This window comes from Berghia stephanieae, chromosome 4, assembly GCF_034508935.2.
Source record: "Berghia stephanieae isolate SIO BIC M18660-M18661 chromosome 4, UCSD_Bste_1.3, whole genome shotgun sequence".
NCBI classification, from domain to species: Eukaryota; Metazoa; Mollusca; class Gastropoda; order Nudibranchia; family Aeolidiidae; genus Berghia; species Berghia stephanieae.
In genome coordinates this window covers 40,545,250-40,562,749 of record NC_088363.1, presented here as the reverse complement: position 1 = coordinate 40,562,749, position 17,500 = coordinate 40,545,250, and the positions used below count along the sequence as shown (strand labels likewise).

At 35.4% G+C, this 17,500-nt stretch overlaps 1 protein-coding gene across 1 annotated transcript in view; it reads left to right on the top strand.

Annotated features, from left to right (window-relative positions):
• Positions 1-17,500, top strand: part of LOC144971774 (adhesion G protein-coupled receptor L3-like) — a 60,497-nt gene that overhangs the window by 24,322 nt on the left and 18,675 nt on the right. Inside the window, exons 10-17 of the mRNA XM_078912846.1 lie at positions 327-395; positions 4,068-4,254; positions 5,755-5,953; positions 8,445-8,565; positions 9,912-9,970; positions 12,314-12,437; positions 15,085-15,194; positions 16,094-16,205. Coding sequence (XP_078768972.1) covers positions 327-395; positions 4,068-4,254; positions 5,755-5,953; positions 8,445-8,565; positions 9,912-9,970; positions 12,314-12,437; positions 15,085-15,194; positions 16,094-16,205 — 981 coding nt within the window. The remainder of the gene's footprint in view (positions 1-326; positions 396-4,067; positions 4,255-5,754; positions 5,954-8,444; positions 8,566-9,911; positions 9,971-12,313; positions 12,438-15,084; positions 15,195-16,093; positions 16,206-17,500) is intronic.

Genomic DNA, 17,500 nt, shown 5'->3' with positions numbered 1-17,500 from the left:
ATAGATATATAGAGAGATTGATAGTGAGAGAAAGCAAATGAAATAGTAATCAATGAAGATTAAAGTACTAAAATATTGGATATTTTACGCGATTCAATTTTTATGGGTCTGAAGATATTTGTAAGATAGTTTAATAATACAATGGTAGCGCATGCGTTGTAACTAATCGTAACTGAATTTAACATGGAACAACTCATGCGGAACATTGATTTAAATATTTTTCAACAGCCTTTGTGTAGACATTGAGTGTGTCTTTATTCTGCATTATAGTTTAAAAATAGACATTTGCATTAAATTAAATTTTTACATGTCTTGTTCATTCCCAGCAATATACCCAAGCCGTAGATAACATAATTGACCCAGGGACAGAGAACACCTGGAGGAATGCAAGATCGGTAGATATGTAGTTATTATTATTATTATTATTATTATTATTATTATTATTATTATATTTACTATTATATTATTATTATTATTATTATTATTATGTTGTATATTCAATGATGATGATGATATGATTAATAATAATAATAATAATAATAATAATAATAATAATAATAATAATATAATAATAATAATAATAATAATAATAATAAATAATAATAATAATAAAATAATAATAATAATAATAATAATAATAATAAATAATAAATAATAATAATGATAATCATAATTATGTTTTTAAAAAGTATTTCTATTATTATTTTTATTAGTATTATTATTATTATTATTATTATTATTATTATTATTATTATTATTATTATTATTATTATTATTTTTTTTTTACCACTTCTACCACTACTATACCCCACTACTAGGGGGGCGAAGTGGCCAAGTGGTTAAGGCATTGCACTGTGACCCGTAAGGACCCGGGTTCGAGCCCCGCTTCAGGCACTCTCGTTTTTTTCTTTGAGCAAGAATATTAATCCCCAATTTGCTCACGACTTGGACAACATGGGTGATTCCTGTTGACATCAGACACCTTGTTTCATGAGTTATCTATATTCTTTTGTGGAATGCCTAGGCGAAGATATCTTACGATGCCATGGCGAAAAAGGCATGATTTTTACCACTACCGTGCTACAACAACAAGAACAAGAACAACAACAACACCTACTACTACTCTACTACTACTACTACTACTACTACTACTACTACTACTACTACTACTACTACTATACTATATTTTATTATTTTTATATTATTGTTATGTTATTATTATTACTACTACTACTACTACTACTACTACTATTACTACTACTACTACTACTACTACTACTACTACTACTACTACTACTACTACTACTTTTTTTCATTTTCATTGAGTTGGAGGTGTGGATCCAGGAGAAGGAAGCGCATTGTCTTGAGGCCGATTTGGATCATTCTTGGTCTGACTACTCATCTTCAGCTGTTCCAGCAGGATTGGATCTAGGCTGGTTTCACCCTTAGGGTCATGGCAGCGCAAAGCTCCTGTACGACGGCAACGTGATGATCCTTCAGGAGAGAAGGTGGGATTTCCGAAAATCAAACTGGAAAGCTTTCGCTGATCAAATTGACTAAACCTGCAAAAGGATCCCCCCCCCCAAAAAAAATTGAGAATATAGCGAGATTTAACAAACTTGTCCTAACCTCCGCAAAGAAGTACATACCCAGGTGTTTTAGAAAACAATACATCTCATGCTGGATTGAACGAAGCAAAGACGCTGGATTGAACGAAGCAAAGAATTGCTGAAAAAATATGAGGAGACACACGATGAAGAGGTTGGAGAAGAACTACTAAACACACTACATCAAAGCCGAAAAGAGAGATGGGTAGAAACTGTTGAAAACTTTGAACTCAGTCACTCCAGCCGCCATGCATGGCAAACCCTCAAAAAGCTAAACCGTGAAGCTCGTCAAACAAAATCAGCCCCCCAGATTGCAGCTGACGAAATTGCCAAAGAAATTAAACAACGGGGGCAACACATCCCAAACCATCAATTTGAAAAAGGAATAAGAAAAGAATATCAAAAGACCATGAAAACTCTGCCTGACCATAGCGTGTTTTTAAGTGTCCCAATCACGATTGATGAAATGAAAGGAGCTATAAAGAAAATAAAAAATGGCAAAGCTGCTGGCATTTATGGAATATACCCCGACATGATTACTAACCTTGGACCAGAAAAAATAGACTGGCTGCCAAATACTATGACAGACATCATGGAAAAGGGCACATACCCACAAATTTGGAAACATGCCAAAGTAATCGCCATATTAAAACCAGGCAAACCAATGACTGAACCATCCAGCTATAAACCAATATCTCTACTATGCTGCTTATATAAACTCCTGGAAATAATCATACTGGAGCGAATCGCCCCATATATAAATCCCAGCATACCACCAGAACAAGCGGGCTTTAAACCACAAAGAAGGACAAGTGAACAGGTCATTGCACTGACATCATATATTGAAGCAGGCTTTGAGATCAAAAAGAAGACTGGTGAAGTCCTAATAGATTTGTCTGCAGCTTATGACACTGTTTGGACAGGCGGACTGATGTTAAAACTCTCCAAAATGATTCCTTGTAGAAAGACGCTCAAACTGCTGTCTACCATGACTGGCACAAGACAATTTCATATCATACTGGGAGAACACAAAAGCAAAACACGCAAAATTAAAAATTGGGTACCACAAGGTTCAGTTTTGGCACCAACTTTCTTCAATGTTTATATCTCCGACATGCCAAACTGCGAAGCACTCAGACTTGGATATGCTGATGACTGGGCATTAGCATATCAATCGAAAAACTGGAAAGAGATTGAAGAAGTTTTAAGTAAAGACACCACTCGCCTGAAACAACATTTTGATAGGTGGTACCTAAAAATGAATACCACCAAATCAGTATCCACAAATTTCCACTTGAATAATCGAGAGGTAACAAAAGAACCGAAGATCACAGCTGATAGCTCAATACTACCCCCAGACCCCAACCCTAAATACCTCGGCATTACATTGGAAAGACAACTAAATTATCACAAACATATTGAGGGAACCGCAAATGAAATCGCCAAAAAGACACAAACTGGTGAGAAAAGTCGCAAGTACAACATGGGGAGCCTCACCACAGGTACTGAGAACATCTGCTTTGGCACTGTGCTATAGTGTCGGAGAATACTGTGTCCCTGTTTGGATGAGAAGCTCAACTCCAACTCAGTGGCTCCCAACACTGAGCGGCATTGCACCATCAAGTCTTATACGACAAGAAGCTAACCAAAGGATGCATGCAAGGATTGACGAAGCTACAGACAACATCCCATAAAATCAATAATCAAGCAGGCACCTTCAACAACAAGACTCAAATCGAGAAGACCTTTCCACCTTACAAAAAATGGCAGACTTCAGTGTGGAGGAAAACTGGAGAGAAATGTGGAACAGGGAAACACCAAGAGGATGAAACATCATTAAAGATTCAACCAAAAGAGTGCCTGCATCCAATAACGCCAGGAAATACTGGACTTCCCCAAATCGCCTCTTTACTGGACATGGCAGAACTGCATCAAATATGTTCAGATGGAAACTTGGAAACAGTGATACCTGACAGACATGTCAGGCAGCCAAAGAGACCAGCGATCACATCGTCCTCCACTGCCCAGTCACTAAACTTGAAGGTGGCTACGAAACCGTCCTTAGGGTGGAGGAAGACTTTAGAAGCTGGGTTGACAACAACAAAAATTGGAGGTGTAGCCATACGCTACTACTACTACTAGGAAACCGAAAACCCCTTAAAAAAGTGAGCCATTAGCTAATTATGAGCGGCATGGTAAAGCTAGACGAGATCACAATATATATATATATATATATATATATATATATATATATATATATATATATATATATAAAGAGAGAGAGAGAGAGAGAGAGAGGAGAGGAGAGAGAGAGAGAGAGAGAGAGAGAGAGAGAGAGAGAGAGAGAGAGAGAGAAATATGTATTCATGTGTGTATATGTGTTGGTTATGAAAAAAAAAACAAAACGAAACACAGCTTTTTAAGAAAATGCAACGCTTTTTGTTGTCATGTCATGCAAAGGATCTGGTGCGGACCCAAGTGACGAGTATTGTTGAATCCACACAAAACCTTTTGAGCAGCCTGTTCCTACAGAAACCTGCCTTTCTGTTTAGAATGATCTCAGTGAGACGGAACGGAGGTTTCATTACCAATGACGCCATCCAGCAGATGAATGGGGCAGTTTTCAGACTGACTTCTAGGAATATAGGTAACAGTAACATAACAAACCATTTCACAGTAAAGGTTGTTTTGGTCAAACTAGAGCAAAAACTGGAACACTTTTATAACGTAAATGAACATGCTCAAAGGGCTTTGAAGAGAAATATATATATTGAGTAAATGTGACTCATATCTAATAGAACAACACAAAAACAAACAACATTTCGGCCACAGTAAATGTAAGGTTACAAAAAAAATCACATTTTGCCAAATGTGGAAACAATGTAAATGTATGGAGAGGGTGTTGGATGTGGATGCAAGACGAGGCACAAGAGAATGGAGAGGGGGAGAGAGAAGTTCAAGGACCGAAGCGTTGTTTATTTTGTGATCTTTTCCTATATAAGAGTCACATTTACTCTCTTTATTTTTCTCTCCTTCTTATTACCTCATTTAGGCACCTCTCTAGATTTTGGTTTGAATGCGCTTTACAAAGGGTCCCAAGCCAACGGTAACAATTAAATTTATTCGGAAAGAGACACTGCTGTTTTACGCCTGAGTACGGTTCTAGAAGATGTGTGTAAAGAGCCTTTTCCAAAGACTCAATTATGCGCCGCTCAGAGCGGGTCCCGAACCAAGGACCTTCCGATCCGAAAACAAGAGTCATACCACTGGTCAGAAATTACTTGCTATGATCATGACTACGATGATCATTTAGCCTGCATCAAAATCCAGCAAAAGTATTTCAATTGATTTAAAACGTATTCAACACATTCATATTTTAACTCATGGAGCTCCCCGTCAATGATATTTTTGCAGTGATTTATTTTAAAGGACAGTTTTTGCATTGAACAGTTTGAAATTCATAACCAATGACTCCAAATTGTTATTACCTAGATAAGGGTTTGAGTCCGAAACGTTCCGAGTTTAGAATAATTTAGAGAAAGTTGTTATATTCATTTTTGTAGAATATTGTTTTACAGTTCACAGCTTTTAGTAGCGCACGACTTGTACTTATTTGCAGGTCTGATAACCAAATTCATTGTGGATTCTTTGTTATAATAGAAATCTCAAAAAATGACGCAAAACATTGTCCGTCCAACGTTTAAACTAGGCCCATAATTGCGTTCGATGTCAGACCTGCATAATATATATATACGTCGGTAGCGTAGTATTCACGGTATGATGCAGAATTCTTTTTCATAAAATAAATATCTTAAAATGTCCCTTTTAATATGAAACACTAGAAAATTATATTGTTTTGTTTCATACTGCATGTTTGAGTGGTTGTATTTTTGAGTGGAAGTTGCCTCGATCCTGTTAAGCTCTTTGAATTTGTTGATATATAGGGTAAGGCTCTATATAAAAACCAATTATTATTATTATTATTATTATTATTATTATTATTATTATTATTATTATTATTATTATTATTATTATTATTATTATTATTTATTATTATTATTATTAATTATTATTATTATTATTATTATTATTATTATTATTATTATTAATATTATTATTATTATTTGACCACTCTTCCTTCACCCAGATATCTTTCTGTCACATTACGAACATAACACCAATAGCTCTGAGATCCAATTTGGCGGCAACACCAGCTCCGTGGAGTTCTCGACCTCAGTCCTGGCACAGTGGACACGACATATCCGAAGACCATCAGCCATCTACGTGGCACGGTTTCAGTCTATAGCCACATTGCTGTCTTTTGCAGACGAAAGACTCTACAGGAGGTATGGATTGATTTTTAGCGTTTATTTCTATCTCTTTACACCTAAAGACAGATGGGTTTTTTTTACGAAACCCGCCGAAACCCGCAAAGTTATGGGAAGTAGGCAGCAGTGGGGAGTAAACCAGGGACTCAGGGAAGTGTACACCATTGGGGAATGAACCTTGGACTGTGGAAAGTGTTTCTTTTTGTTTACGAAATCAGCCGAAACCCGACAATATCCAACAACTTTATGGGATGTAGGCAGCAATGGGGAGTGAACCTGGGACTCAGGGAGGTGTTCCGTAAAAAGGAAACACCCTCCTTCTTCCATAGTCCCAGGTTCACTCCCCACTGGTGTACACTTCTCTGAGTCTCTGGTTCACTCCCCGCTGCTGCCTACCTCCCATAACTTTGTCGGGTTTTCGTCCAGTTTCGTCGAGTTTCGGAGGATTTCATAAAAAGGAAACACAGCCTATAACTGAAAATGAAACGGTGCAAGACAACGCAAGAAAGAAAACGAAAAGAAAAAAAACCATCTTCGAGAAAGACTGATTTTTGTATTTTAAAAAAATATTTTTTGGCATTTTTCTTTCCATCTAATTTCGTTGATTGAGATATTCTCTAGAGTGCCTCAGCGGCACGTCGTCTCATAAGTCTTGCCACAACAGTCAAGCAATGTTTAGAGTCATCAATGGCCAAATGGTTGACAGTAATCCTGGAAAATTCTGAGACTACCGATGTGTTCCTCTGTAAGGCACTTTAGACAAGACTATCTCACTCGACTCAGATTTGAATGGCTATAAGCATTGTCGGATATTGTAAGTATGTATGTACAAAAAGGACGCCTAAAAGGCGATTGATATCGTATAAAATGGAAATATGATTCAATATAGCCTACAGCGGAATAAATTGAAGATTGTGAGGCGCATTGAGTGAGGTAAAACTATGTTTATGTCCTTGCACAGAAGGCCCACATCCATTTACGTAGAGTGTTTCTAGTCTACAGACACAGTGCTGTCTTTTACAGACAAACGGCTCAACAGGATGTATAGATTGATTTTAGAGTTGACTTTTTTAAAAATAAAATTTTACATAGAGCAATATTCACTAAACGTACTCAAAGCACTTTTCAAGGGGTTGCGAGCTAACAGCAACACTTAAAATGTACGACGAGATATGACGCTGTTAGGCGATATTACAATTTCTTTTCCGGGCAAGGACAACTCTGTTAACGGTAAGATAGTCATTATACACTTGAGTACGGTGAGATACTGGTAGTAAAGGGCCATTTCCAATGACTCCACTATGCGCCGCTCGGAACTCGAAGTCAGAGCATTCCAATCCGAAGGCGAGTGTCATACCGGTCGACCACATAGCCGCACAACTATCTAGTTTCCCTTACCACCTAATGTCGTTGATTGGGTCCTTATCAAGAGTTCCTCAGCGGTACGGTGTCTCAAAATCTTCTCACAAAAGTCAAGTCATGTTAAGCGTGGTCAGTGGCCAGATGGGTGATAGAGTTCCTTCTAGTACCAATGTTGTGTCCTTATGTAAGGATCTTTACAAATATTATCCCACTCGATAAAGGTGTGGATAGTGTCTGGCTATAGACAGTATCGAATATTGTAAAGGTGTTAGCACAACATTTTGTAAACGATGGATACATATGATTTCATATAGCTTAGAGGGGGAATACATTAGGCATTGTTAAGTGCGTCGAACGAAATAAGTAGGTGGGAATGCGCTTTGTTTATTCATATTCATCCATTTTATTTCTTACGGGTAGTTACACTCCTAAGGTGACAACGCTGTTGATACTTATTTTGCATATATGAGTACGGTGAGAGAATATAAGTAGAGAGTCTTTTCCAAGAACTCAACTATGCGCCGCTCATAGTGACATTAGAACCCAAGACATTCTGATCCGATCGCGAGTGTCATTTACTACTAGACCACGACAAAGCTGCATAGGTCTCGTCCTAAGAATGCCTGTCTATTCTATGTTTCACACAAGTTGTAAACCTCAATTCTATGTTTTCCAAAGGTTTAATACCTCTCTATCCATATTTTCCATAAGTTCATCAAAGTCCATATTATTTAGATCACTAATATCAATATGATACCTTTACGACTTAACAAGCTTTTATGCTTTGCGCTGGTATGCGCGCGCGCGCGCGCGTGTGCGTGTGTGTGTGTGTTTGTGTTTGTGTGTGTGTGTGTAAGGGGTGTGTAGGGGTGTGTGCGTGTGAGTAAGAGAGAGAGAGTATGTTTGGCTTTTCGAAATTGTTATGAAACGTCATCTTCATTTAGATATTTATTTCATTTATCTGTTTGATGTTTATAATAATATATTATTTTATTAATATACTTTTGTCTATCAATGTATGTGTTGTATTTTTAATTTCAAAACATTGTAAACCAAATGACAAATTGAGATTTTTTGGGTGGAAAAGAAAGATTATTTATTATTATTGTAATATATCTATTATTATTTATTCAAATAAATCCATTAGTTCTCCAAGTCAGAACACAAGCGTCGTTAATTCTGATGTGGTGTCCGCTGCAGTCCTCAATGTCCCCGAAGAATACTACAAGCGTACCAGGCAGCCAGTCATTTTGACTTTCTCACTTAAGGTTGGTTAAACATTTTTAAAAAGCAAAAAAAGAAAATATGATTTGGGCTCTCTCTTTTTTTGTAAACCAAACCCTATCTTGATTTTGAAACAAGAGATGTTTCAGACCTGTGTACAACTACGAAAAATGCTTAGAATTACGAGATTTTGGCTCCAATTTCATAAATTCATGAATATCAATAAGTGATTAAAACTTATTGAAAATGAAAGTTGAAGCCACAGTGCATAATATTAAGGATTTGTGAGTGTTATTTAATCATTATGGGGGCAAATGGTTAAATCTGTAAAGTTAACTATAGCGATACAATTTCTGTCTCCTAAAAACTGCGAATTTTTTACTTACCTTGTAGGCAGGTCTGGGTGTATTAGTAGTAATAGTAGTCGTAATCGTAGTAGTAGTAGTAGTAGTAGTAGTAGTAGTAGTAGTAGTAGTAGTAGTAGTAGTAGTAGTAATAGTAGTAGTAGTAGTAATAGTAGTATTAGTAGTAGTAGTAGTAGTATAGTAAGTAAGTTAGTAGTGTAGTAGTAGTAGTAGTAGAGAGTAGTAGTAGTAGTAGTAGTAGTAGTAGTAGTAGTAGTAGTAGTAGTAGTAGTAATAGTAGTAGTAGTAGTAGTAGTAGTAGTAGTAGTAGTAGTAGTAGAATAGTAGCGTATGGCTACACCTCCAAATTCATTTCGACATGCCCAGCTTCGAAAGTTTTCCTCCTCCCTAAGAACTGTTTCATAGCCACCTTCAAGTTTAGTTACTGGACAGGAGGACGATGAGATCGCTGGTCTCTGGAACTGCCTGACATTTAATTTCCAACAGGCATCACTGTTCCCAAGTGAACATCTGCACAATATTGATGCAGTTTTGCCATGTCCTGTTAAGAGGTGGTTTGAGGAAAGCCAGTATTTCCTGTCATTGTGAAATGAAACTCCTTTTCTTTTTAGTTCCCATAAACCGGTTAATTGCTGTATCCTGAAAAAACTTGCATTAAACATTTTGACTAGGGAACGTGTCCTTCAAAAATTGATCGTTTTAAATGACCCTCATCTTGCCAAAAACTCTCAAACCTGGGACTTTGCGAAGTTTTCAACAAAGCCACAAGTTTCTGGCCACAATTTTGTATACGTGTCTTTCCAGAGTACGGCAGTTAACTTGGGATAATTCTCTATGTGACTCACCCATTCAGTCAGGTATTATGTCGTGGTGAACTACAACGACGGAAAGATAATCTTAAAGGTTTATATGTTTTGGCTATAAATTCAATTTTACCATCTAAAAATCCCGATATAACACCGACTTGAGCCGGTGGGTCACACATGATATTCTGAAACTCAAATGTTCTTTTGGTTTTTGTTCAGGATCCAAGCTTATCTCAAAATCTCACAAAGAAATGCGTCTTCATGAACATGACTGCAGCGTAAGTAAAAATTGTAATCAGTGGGCTATACATACCACGTGTTTTCCCAGCAGTGATAGGAAATAATTTTGCAATAGACTTCCGTCCAATCCAAAGAATAGCAAGTAATTGCTTTGGCCCGTTTAACGCATAAAAACAAAAAGAGTATTTTTAGAGTAAAAATGACAAGAAATGAGAAATTAATGGATTCTATTTTCATTTTAAAGACGTTATATATAATGTTGTTCATATCCTAAATAAAAATAGAAGCTTATTCAAAGTGTCACATATTTGAGTATATAATCCATGTTACGTATCTGCAAGCCTTGATGTAAGGACACAACATGCCAATTTAAATTTAGATTTTAAAGAAATCGACGTTATTCAGTTCGTTGTTAATGTTTTAGCCAGCCATTTTTATGAGTAGTTCTCAATAAATTATGCTATCACTAAGACTATAATTCATTAGGGTTACACATAGTTTTATGCGTTTGTACGTCACTCATATCCGTCTAGCGAGATGACTTTTCTTTAATATCGTATTAAAGAAATATTATTTATCGGTTTGATGGTACAAACCGCACGTCTATAGCTTAAAAACAAAAGGTGATACGATATTTTAATCAAAGCATTTCAAAAACAAAGCCTTACAATGTCGAACTTAAGGCACCCCACCCTTTTGATGCTGTGCGCTTTGCCAAAAAAACTCACAACATTTCGTCATCCGAATATAACGTACAATGACATAAAACTATGTATGACCTTTAACATCTAGTCTGAGACTGGTAGAATGGGAGCGATCTATATTCGTTTTCGTCCAACCAAGTCATCAATCACATGATCTTTTGCTGTCCAACGATTGGATATTTCTTCAGAAATGTAAACATGCTGCTCTGTTTATGAAAGTTGTAAGCATACCCATGTGTCAAACTGAACGAAAATGACCAATCGTGATGGTAGACATTTCAAAAACTGTGAACACTTGTCACTATGTAGGTCACTTTGAGCACATATTATTCCAATGTGACCAATGACCTGGAGCACATGGCAATGTAATATAGATCATGCCCATTTAGTGAGAGATACTCATAAAATGGCTGGCTAATAAATACGCTTCAACAGTAATGTCGTCACTTCCCTCATAATGACGCATGGTAACTTAGTAACTGGCTCTAAACTATCGGAACAATGGCGGACGCCCTTATGAACTATTTCTCCGACGAGCATAAAAGTGTATCCAGAGGAGAAAAACATTATAAATATGATCATGTTTTGACTTTTGTACATTCTGATCACATGACATATGAAAAGTTCTAGCCAGCATGACGAATAAAAAGTACTGATTTTCTTTGTTTACAACCCCGATGGCCGCCGTTGCTGGGCGACGTGACATCAGACTATTGAATCCAATTAACAACGAACTGAATGACATCAATTTCGTTACATCTATAGATAATATGAAGTTGACGTTACTCGGGGATTTGTTATTGATTGTTGCCATCCGCGTTTATGAGTAATTCTCAATTAACGGTATTATCCAGACTATAAAAGTTCATGGTTACACCGAGTTTTGTGTGTTGGTCCGTTATACTTCCGGATGGCAATGTTGTGAGCTTCTTATCCAAGCGCATACAATCTATACCCAGAAAATCTATCCACTCTCTCCTCCTATCAACGCATGTATAAAAGGTACGAAATCAACTTCACTCAGCCCTTATTATAGTTATTTACATATATGTTTCTTTAAAGGGTTTATACAGATTCCGGAGGTGTTGCAGAGGTAACATACATTTTGGGATTAGTTTCACATCGAGGATGTAGTGAGTTTGCTAGTAGGCTATAGGACTATTAATAGCTTTACAGATAGTATGCGCTTGGCCAATGAGCTCACAACATTCCCATCCGATTTATAAAGGACCAACACACAGAACTCTGTTAACCATGAACTTTAATAGTCTGGATAATGCAGTTTAGTGAGAATGGGAGTGATCTATATTCATGTTTTCGTAAGAGCAGGTCATCAATCACATGATTTGTTACTGTCCACCGATTGGATATTTCTCAACAGATGTAATTACGCTGCTTTGTTTACAAATGATATAAACATACCCATGTGTCAAGCTGAATCAAGTGACCAATCTTGATGTTAGATATTTAAAAAGCTCTGAACACAATTCACTAAGTGGGTCACTTTGAGCACATTTTGCAATGTGACCAATGACCTCGAGCACATGGAAAGTTAATATAGATCGCTCCCATTAATCATAAACGTGCATGGCAAAAGACAATAACTAAATCCCGAGTGACGTCATCTTCATTCTATCTATTTTCCTTTCCTCCACCCCCCCCCCTTCATTCCTACAGCTCATTTGAAGACAGGTGGTCAAGCGAGGGATGTGTTTTGGGTCATTCTAATGACACACACGTTGTGTGCTACTGTTTCCATCTAACTAACTTTGCTGTGTTGATGGATGTCTATGAAACACAGGTAATAAATTTTAAAAAATAAAAACATAAAATTCCATTTATCCATTCCATTTGGGAAATTTGTCTATAGGATCTATTCCAAGGGAAGACTGGAATAACCCAGGCGTCAGCCGCAAATTGAGCAAGGGCGAGGTGATTTGCTCAAGGCCACACAGCGCAGCGACGGGTGATCGAACTCGATACCTTTCGCTGTCCCATAATGTGTATGATGTATGATAATGACATTGATACATTATTCGAAAATAACATTATTTCAGGGCTATCATTTCTACTGACGAAGTCCAAAACAACACATGCTATGCATAAGGGATGTTATCACATTTGAAATCTATGTCCCCATTAATTCTATTTTTTTTTCTGTATTGAGTGTGTTTGTGATCAAATTAAGTCCCTTGATTGGTAAACAACGAATAATTACGAATAACTGCTTAAAAGAGACAGGTATTACAGATTGTTGGCTTATTGTGTTGATGAGTTGTGTAATTTCTGGGTTTGTTATGTAGGGAGAACACCAACATCAATAGTAACGACCCTGAACCTGGATCTCTCTACTTATCAGAAATTTCTGGATTCAGATGAGGCCGTATTAATCACTGAAGAACTAAGAAATATAGCAGTGCCCTCCGTACTAAAGTCACAACAAGATCTCGACAGCCTCAAAACTCTTGCCCAGGACCGTGACCAATGGAAACAATTAACAATATGTATGGAGAGAGCAGATAATATACTCATCTACCATGACTGAATTACACAATTCTCAGCAAACGTCATTCGGATTGCGAGGCTTACTACACTACTTATTCCCAGAAGCATTCAAGTTTTGCAAAACATTGTTTCCATGTTAGCTCTTCTCTCCGTCACTTAAATGTTGTACTTTTGAAAGACACGTGTTGCATTTTTTTTTCTAGAATACTCGTCCTTCAAATATGGGTCGATTTAAATGACACTCCTCTTGGAGATGAGGGTCATGAAATCGATCGATATTAAAAGGACGAGTTTGCTGTCCAAATTTTTAAATACTTGTCTTTCCTGAGCACGACAGTTAACTCGTGAATAATATTCACAGTAGTGGGCACAACGAAGGGACATAATCTATGACAATCGCATTCTCCCGAATTAGCATTTGTTGTTTTGTCTTTATATACTGTGAAAAACACTTGAAAAGAGTTCATTTTATGCCAAATATTTGAATTTGTTTTACGATTTAATGTTAGAAATAAATGGATGATCGTGCCCTTAAGTGACTAGAGAGGTTTTTTTGTCCTTGATGCAACACCAGATTTCTGTCTGGACAATTGGTAGTAATTTTGAACACTTTTCTACTTGACCATCTGCCTCTGTAAATCAAATAAGAAATAAAAAGTCTTTGCTGTAGTCGTCATGGGAATCTAGTACTGTATTTACCTGAAAAATCAAATATCTCTCTCTCTCTCTCTCTCTCTCTCTCTCTCTCTCTTCTCTCTTCTCTCTCTCTTTCTTTCTTTCTTTCTCTCTCTCTCTCTCTCTCTCTCTCTCTCTCTCTCTCTCTCTCTCTCTCTCTCTCTCTCTCTCTGTATTATTAAATGAAATTCCATCAACCAATTTTTCATTTCGCTGAAGCCTGAATGAGGACTACTATAATTTCTTCTTTTAAAACCCACCAAATTGGATATAACAGCAACTTGGTCCTGGGTATAATGGGAACAGTCAATATCCAGGTTTTTATCCAAACTATTCATCAATAGCGTGGTCTGTTGTTGTCTAAGGGTTGGATAATTCTTGAGAACTGTAAATACGGTGCTTTTTTTTATGAAAGTTGTAAACATATCCATGAGTCAAGCTGAACAGAATGACCTATTGTGATGTTGAATATTTCGTAAACTTAAAACAATTTATGAGTCACTTTGAGCATATTTTGCAATCTGACTGATGACCTCAAACACACAGGAAGGTTATATTGAGTAAATGCATTATCCACCAAATTCAACCCCTGATTGGTGGACAATGAATAATAGACACTTAGATAACCAGGTCTCTCGGACAGTCGTCATACTGTAAACAATGACAGTGATTGAAACATAACGAACTACACAGGTCTTACTCTCGATGGTATGTGTCTATGTAAAACATCCACTGTTCTAAGACTCGATCGATAGAACAAACACAAAAAACTATGTGTAAACTTAAAATCTAAAATCTGATCGAGAAAATCGTGTGATAACTAGTCACCTATTTGGCGGATAAAAACAATAACAATGATCAGAGACAGGTCCATTTCATTCATTTTATTGTTTATAAACAACCAACTATGTTTGTCCTAGCACGTGTGAAGGTGTGTCAGAAATTCCATGTTTTGATTGGTCAAAAATCTACTGGTAAAATACAATGACCTTTTCTACACGGGAATGTGCCTTATTGTGCCTTATTTTTATGAATTGGTACTTTTGTGAGTTTTTTTCTACTCGTAGAAACCATCGAACCCTAACAATAGTGTTTACCTGTTGTCCTCATCATAGTGTGTACTTTGTTGGACACAACTAAGGGACAAAACCTGTGACAAACGTATACCCCAAATAAATCATCTTCATTCCCACTAACTACAGTTTTGTGTTCTCTGCCATTTTCTACACCTTTTTCTTGCATAATTTGAAATCATTATTTATGTCAAGGAATCCCTGGACAAAGGCCAAGACATTGCCCTGACCTACATCTCGTACATTGGAAGTGTCATGTCGATCCTGGGGTGTCTCGTTACCATCATCACATTTCAGTATCTTGGGTAAGACCATGAATATATGGATTATGAAATATGTCCTTATGGACGCGTCTTTAAAACGGGAGTACCATCTCAGTGTAGAGGACGCACTTTTAACCGTCATAAATTCGATTGCAAAACACTTTGACCAAACAGCTAATGATCACGCCAGAATTATTATTATTATTATTATTATTATTATTATATTATTATTATTATTATTATTATATATTATTATTATTATTATTATTATTATTATTATTATTATTATAATTATTATTATTATTATTATTATTATTATTATTATATATTATATTATTATATTATTATTATTATTATTATTATATATATTATTATTATTATTATTATTATTATTATTATTATTATTATTATTATTATTATTATTATTATTATTATTATTATTATTATTATTATTATTATTATTATATTATTATTATTATTATTATTATTATTATTATTATTATTATTATTATTATTATTATTATTATTATTATTATCATTATTATTATTTATTATTATATTATTATTATTATTATTATTATTATTATTATTATTTTTTTATTATTATTATTATATTATTATTATTTTTATTATCTATTATTATATTATTATTATTATTATTATATTATTATTATTATTATTATTATTATTATTATTATTATTATTATTATTATTATTATTATATTATTATTATTATTATTATTATTATTATTATTGTTTATTATTATTATTATTATTATTATTATTATTATTATTATTATTATTATTATTATTATTATTATTATTATTATTATTATTATTATTATTAACTTTTTAACAATACAAATTCACAAGTATGGACTTAGAATCAAATCTAGTCTATTGCCATTTTACACGTATTTAATTTTTCTTTCTATTCAAAGCTTGGCCAATGACCGAGTCCGAATCCACCAACAACTTGGGGCGTCCATCATCTTTGTCCAGATTTTATTCATGTGTGTTGGGGTCACGGGAGAAGGTCACGGCACTCCTCTGGTAGGGACACCATATTTAACGCGTCCAAAAGCAGTATTTAACGCTTACGTACTTACTAAGAAATAACTGTGTTTTCCACTGGGAGTAATGGATTAAAAAGAAATTATTCAACGATTGCAGAATATTTTTTAACTCATTTTATTGGTTTCTAATAAGGAGTAAAAGACAGCTGATTGGCATTTTAAAACAATCTTATGGTGCGCATGAATACAAATCCAACGTATTTATGTTTTTTTTTTTGGATGAAAAATTGTCATTCAAGCAGATGGAGGAAAACACAAATTATGGCGAATCGAAGTTACTACTTCCAAGCAATTGGTCACGAAATGTCTAAGGATATTATAAGGAATTATGTTATAAACGTATACTTTCATTTTCTTAGTACTTATTAGACTCGTTATTTTTTTATCGTGCAATAACGCATAGATTACACGCAAGGTCGTAGTGGTGTTTGGCACGATAGAAATAAATTGTTTAATGAAAATTGAGAAATAAATGAATCGTGTCTTATTCCATCCCTCCAATTGGAAAAAAACTATCGTTTATCAGTAAATACCCAATCGTTGAATAATGCTTTTAATGCGTTGAATGTAACATTTAGTCAACAATTGCAGAATATTGTCGCTAAATTTATTGTTTTAAAATACGTTTTAAAAGACAGCTGATTGGTTATTATAAATAAACTTTTGGTGCGTATGACTACAAATTGTTTTTATTTGGGTCAAAAGTTTCATACCAGCAGACAACTGAGAAAGGCAAATCATTTTAAAGGGATCGGCATTGAGGATATTTTGACTAAATTTTGCACGAATAAAAATACTTCAAAACCAGACTATAGAACAGTAGGCCAAAAATATTATCAAATCAGATGGAAAATAGAAAAGTTGAGTCAATCGATCCAGTACATATGCACAAGCTATTCGTCAGCAAAAGACCAACGAAGTCCAGTGATCCCGATTCGCCCTTGTATTATCTGACGTGTATCTCCATTGCCCTCCCCCCCCCCCCCCATACAAACACACACACACACACACACACACACACACACACAGACACACAAAAACGCACGCACGAGAATAAAAATTACCGGTCACAAACGTACATCTAGCTTCCAATCAAATTGATTTGAAGGAACATAATAAAGTAAGTTCTATTCTATAAGGGAATACAGAAACCAACTTTCCGTCATGTCAAGTCTAAGCCCCAATATTGGCAACCATACAATCGCAGTCAGATACAACTTCAAAACATCTAGGACGAATGTTTTAACTCACTTAACCCTAACACCGTAGTTT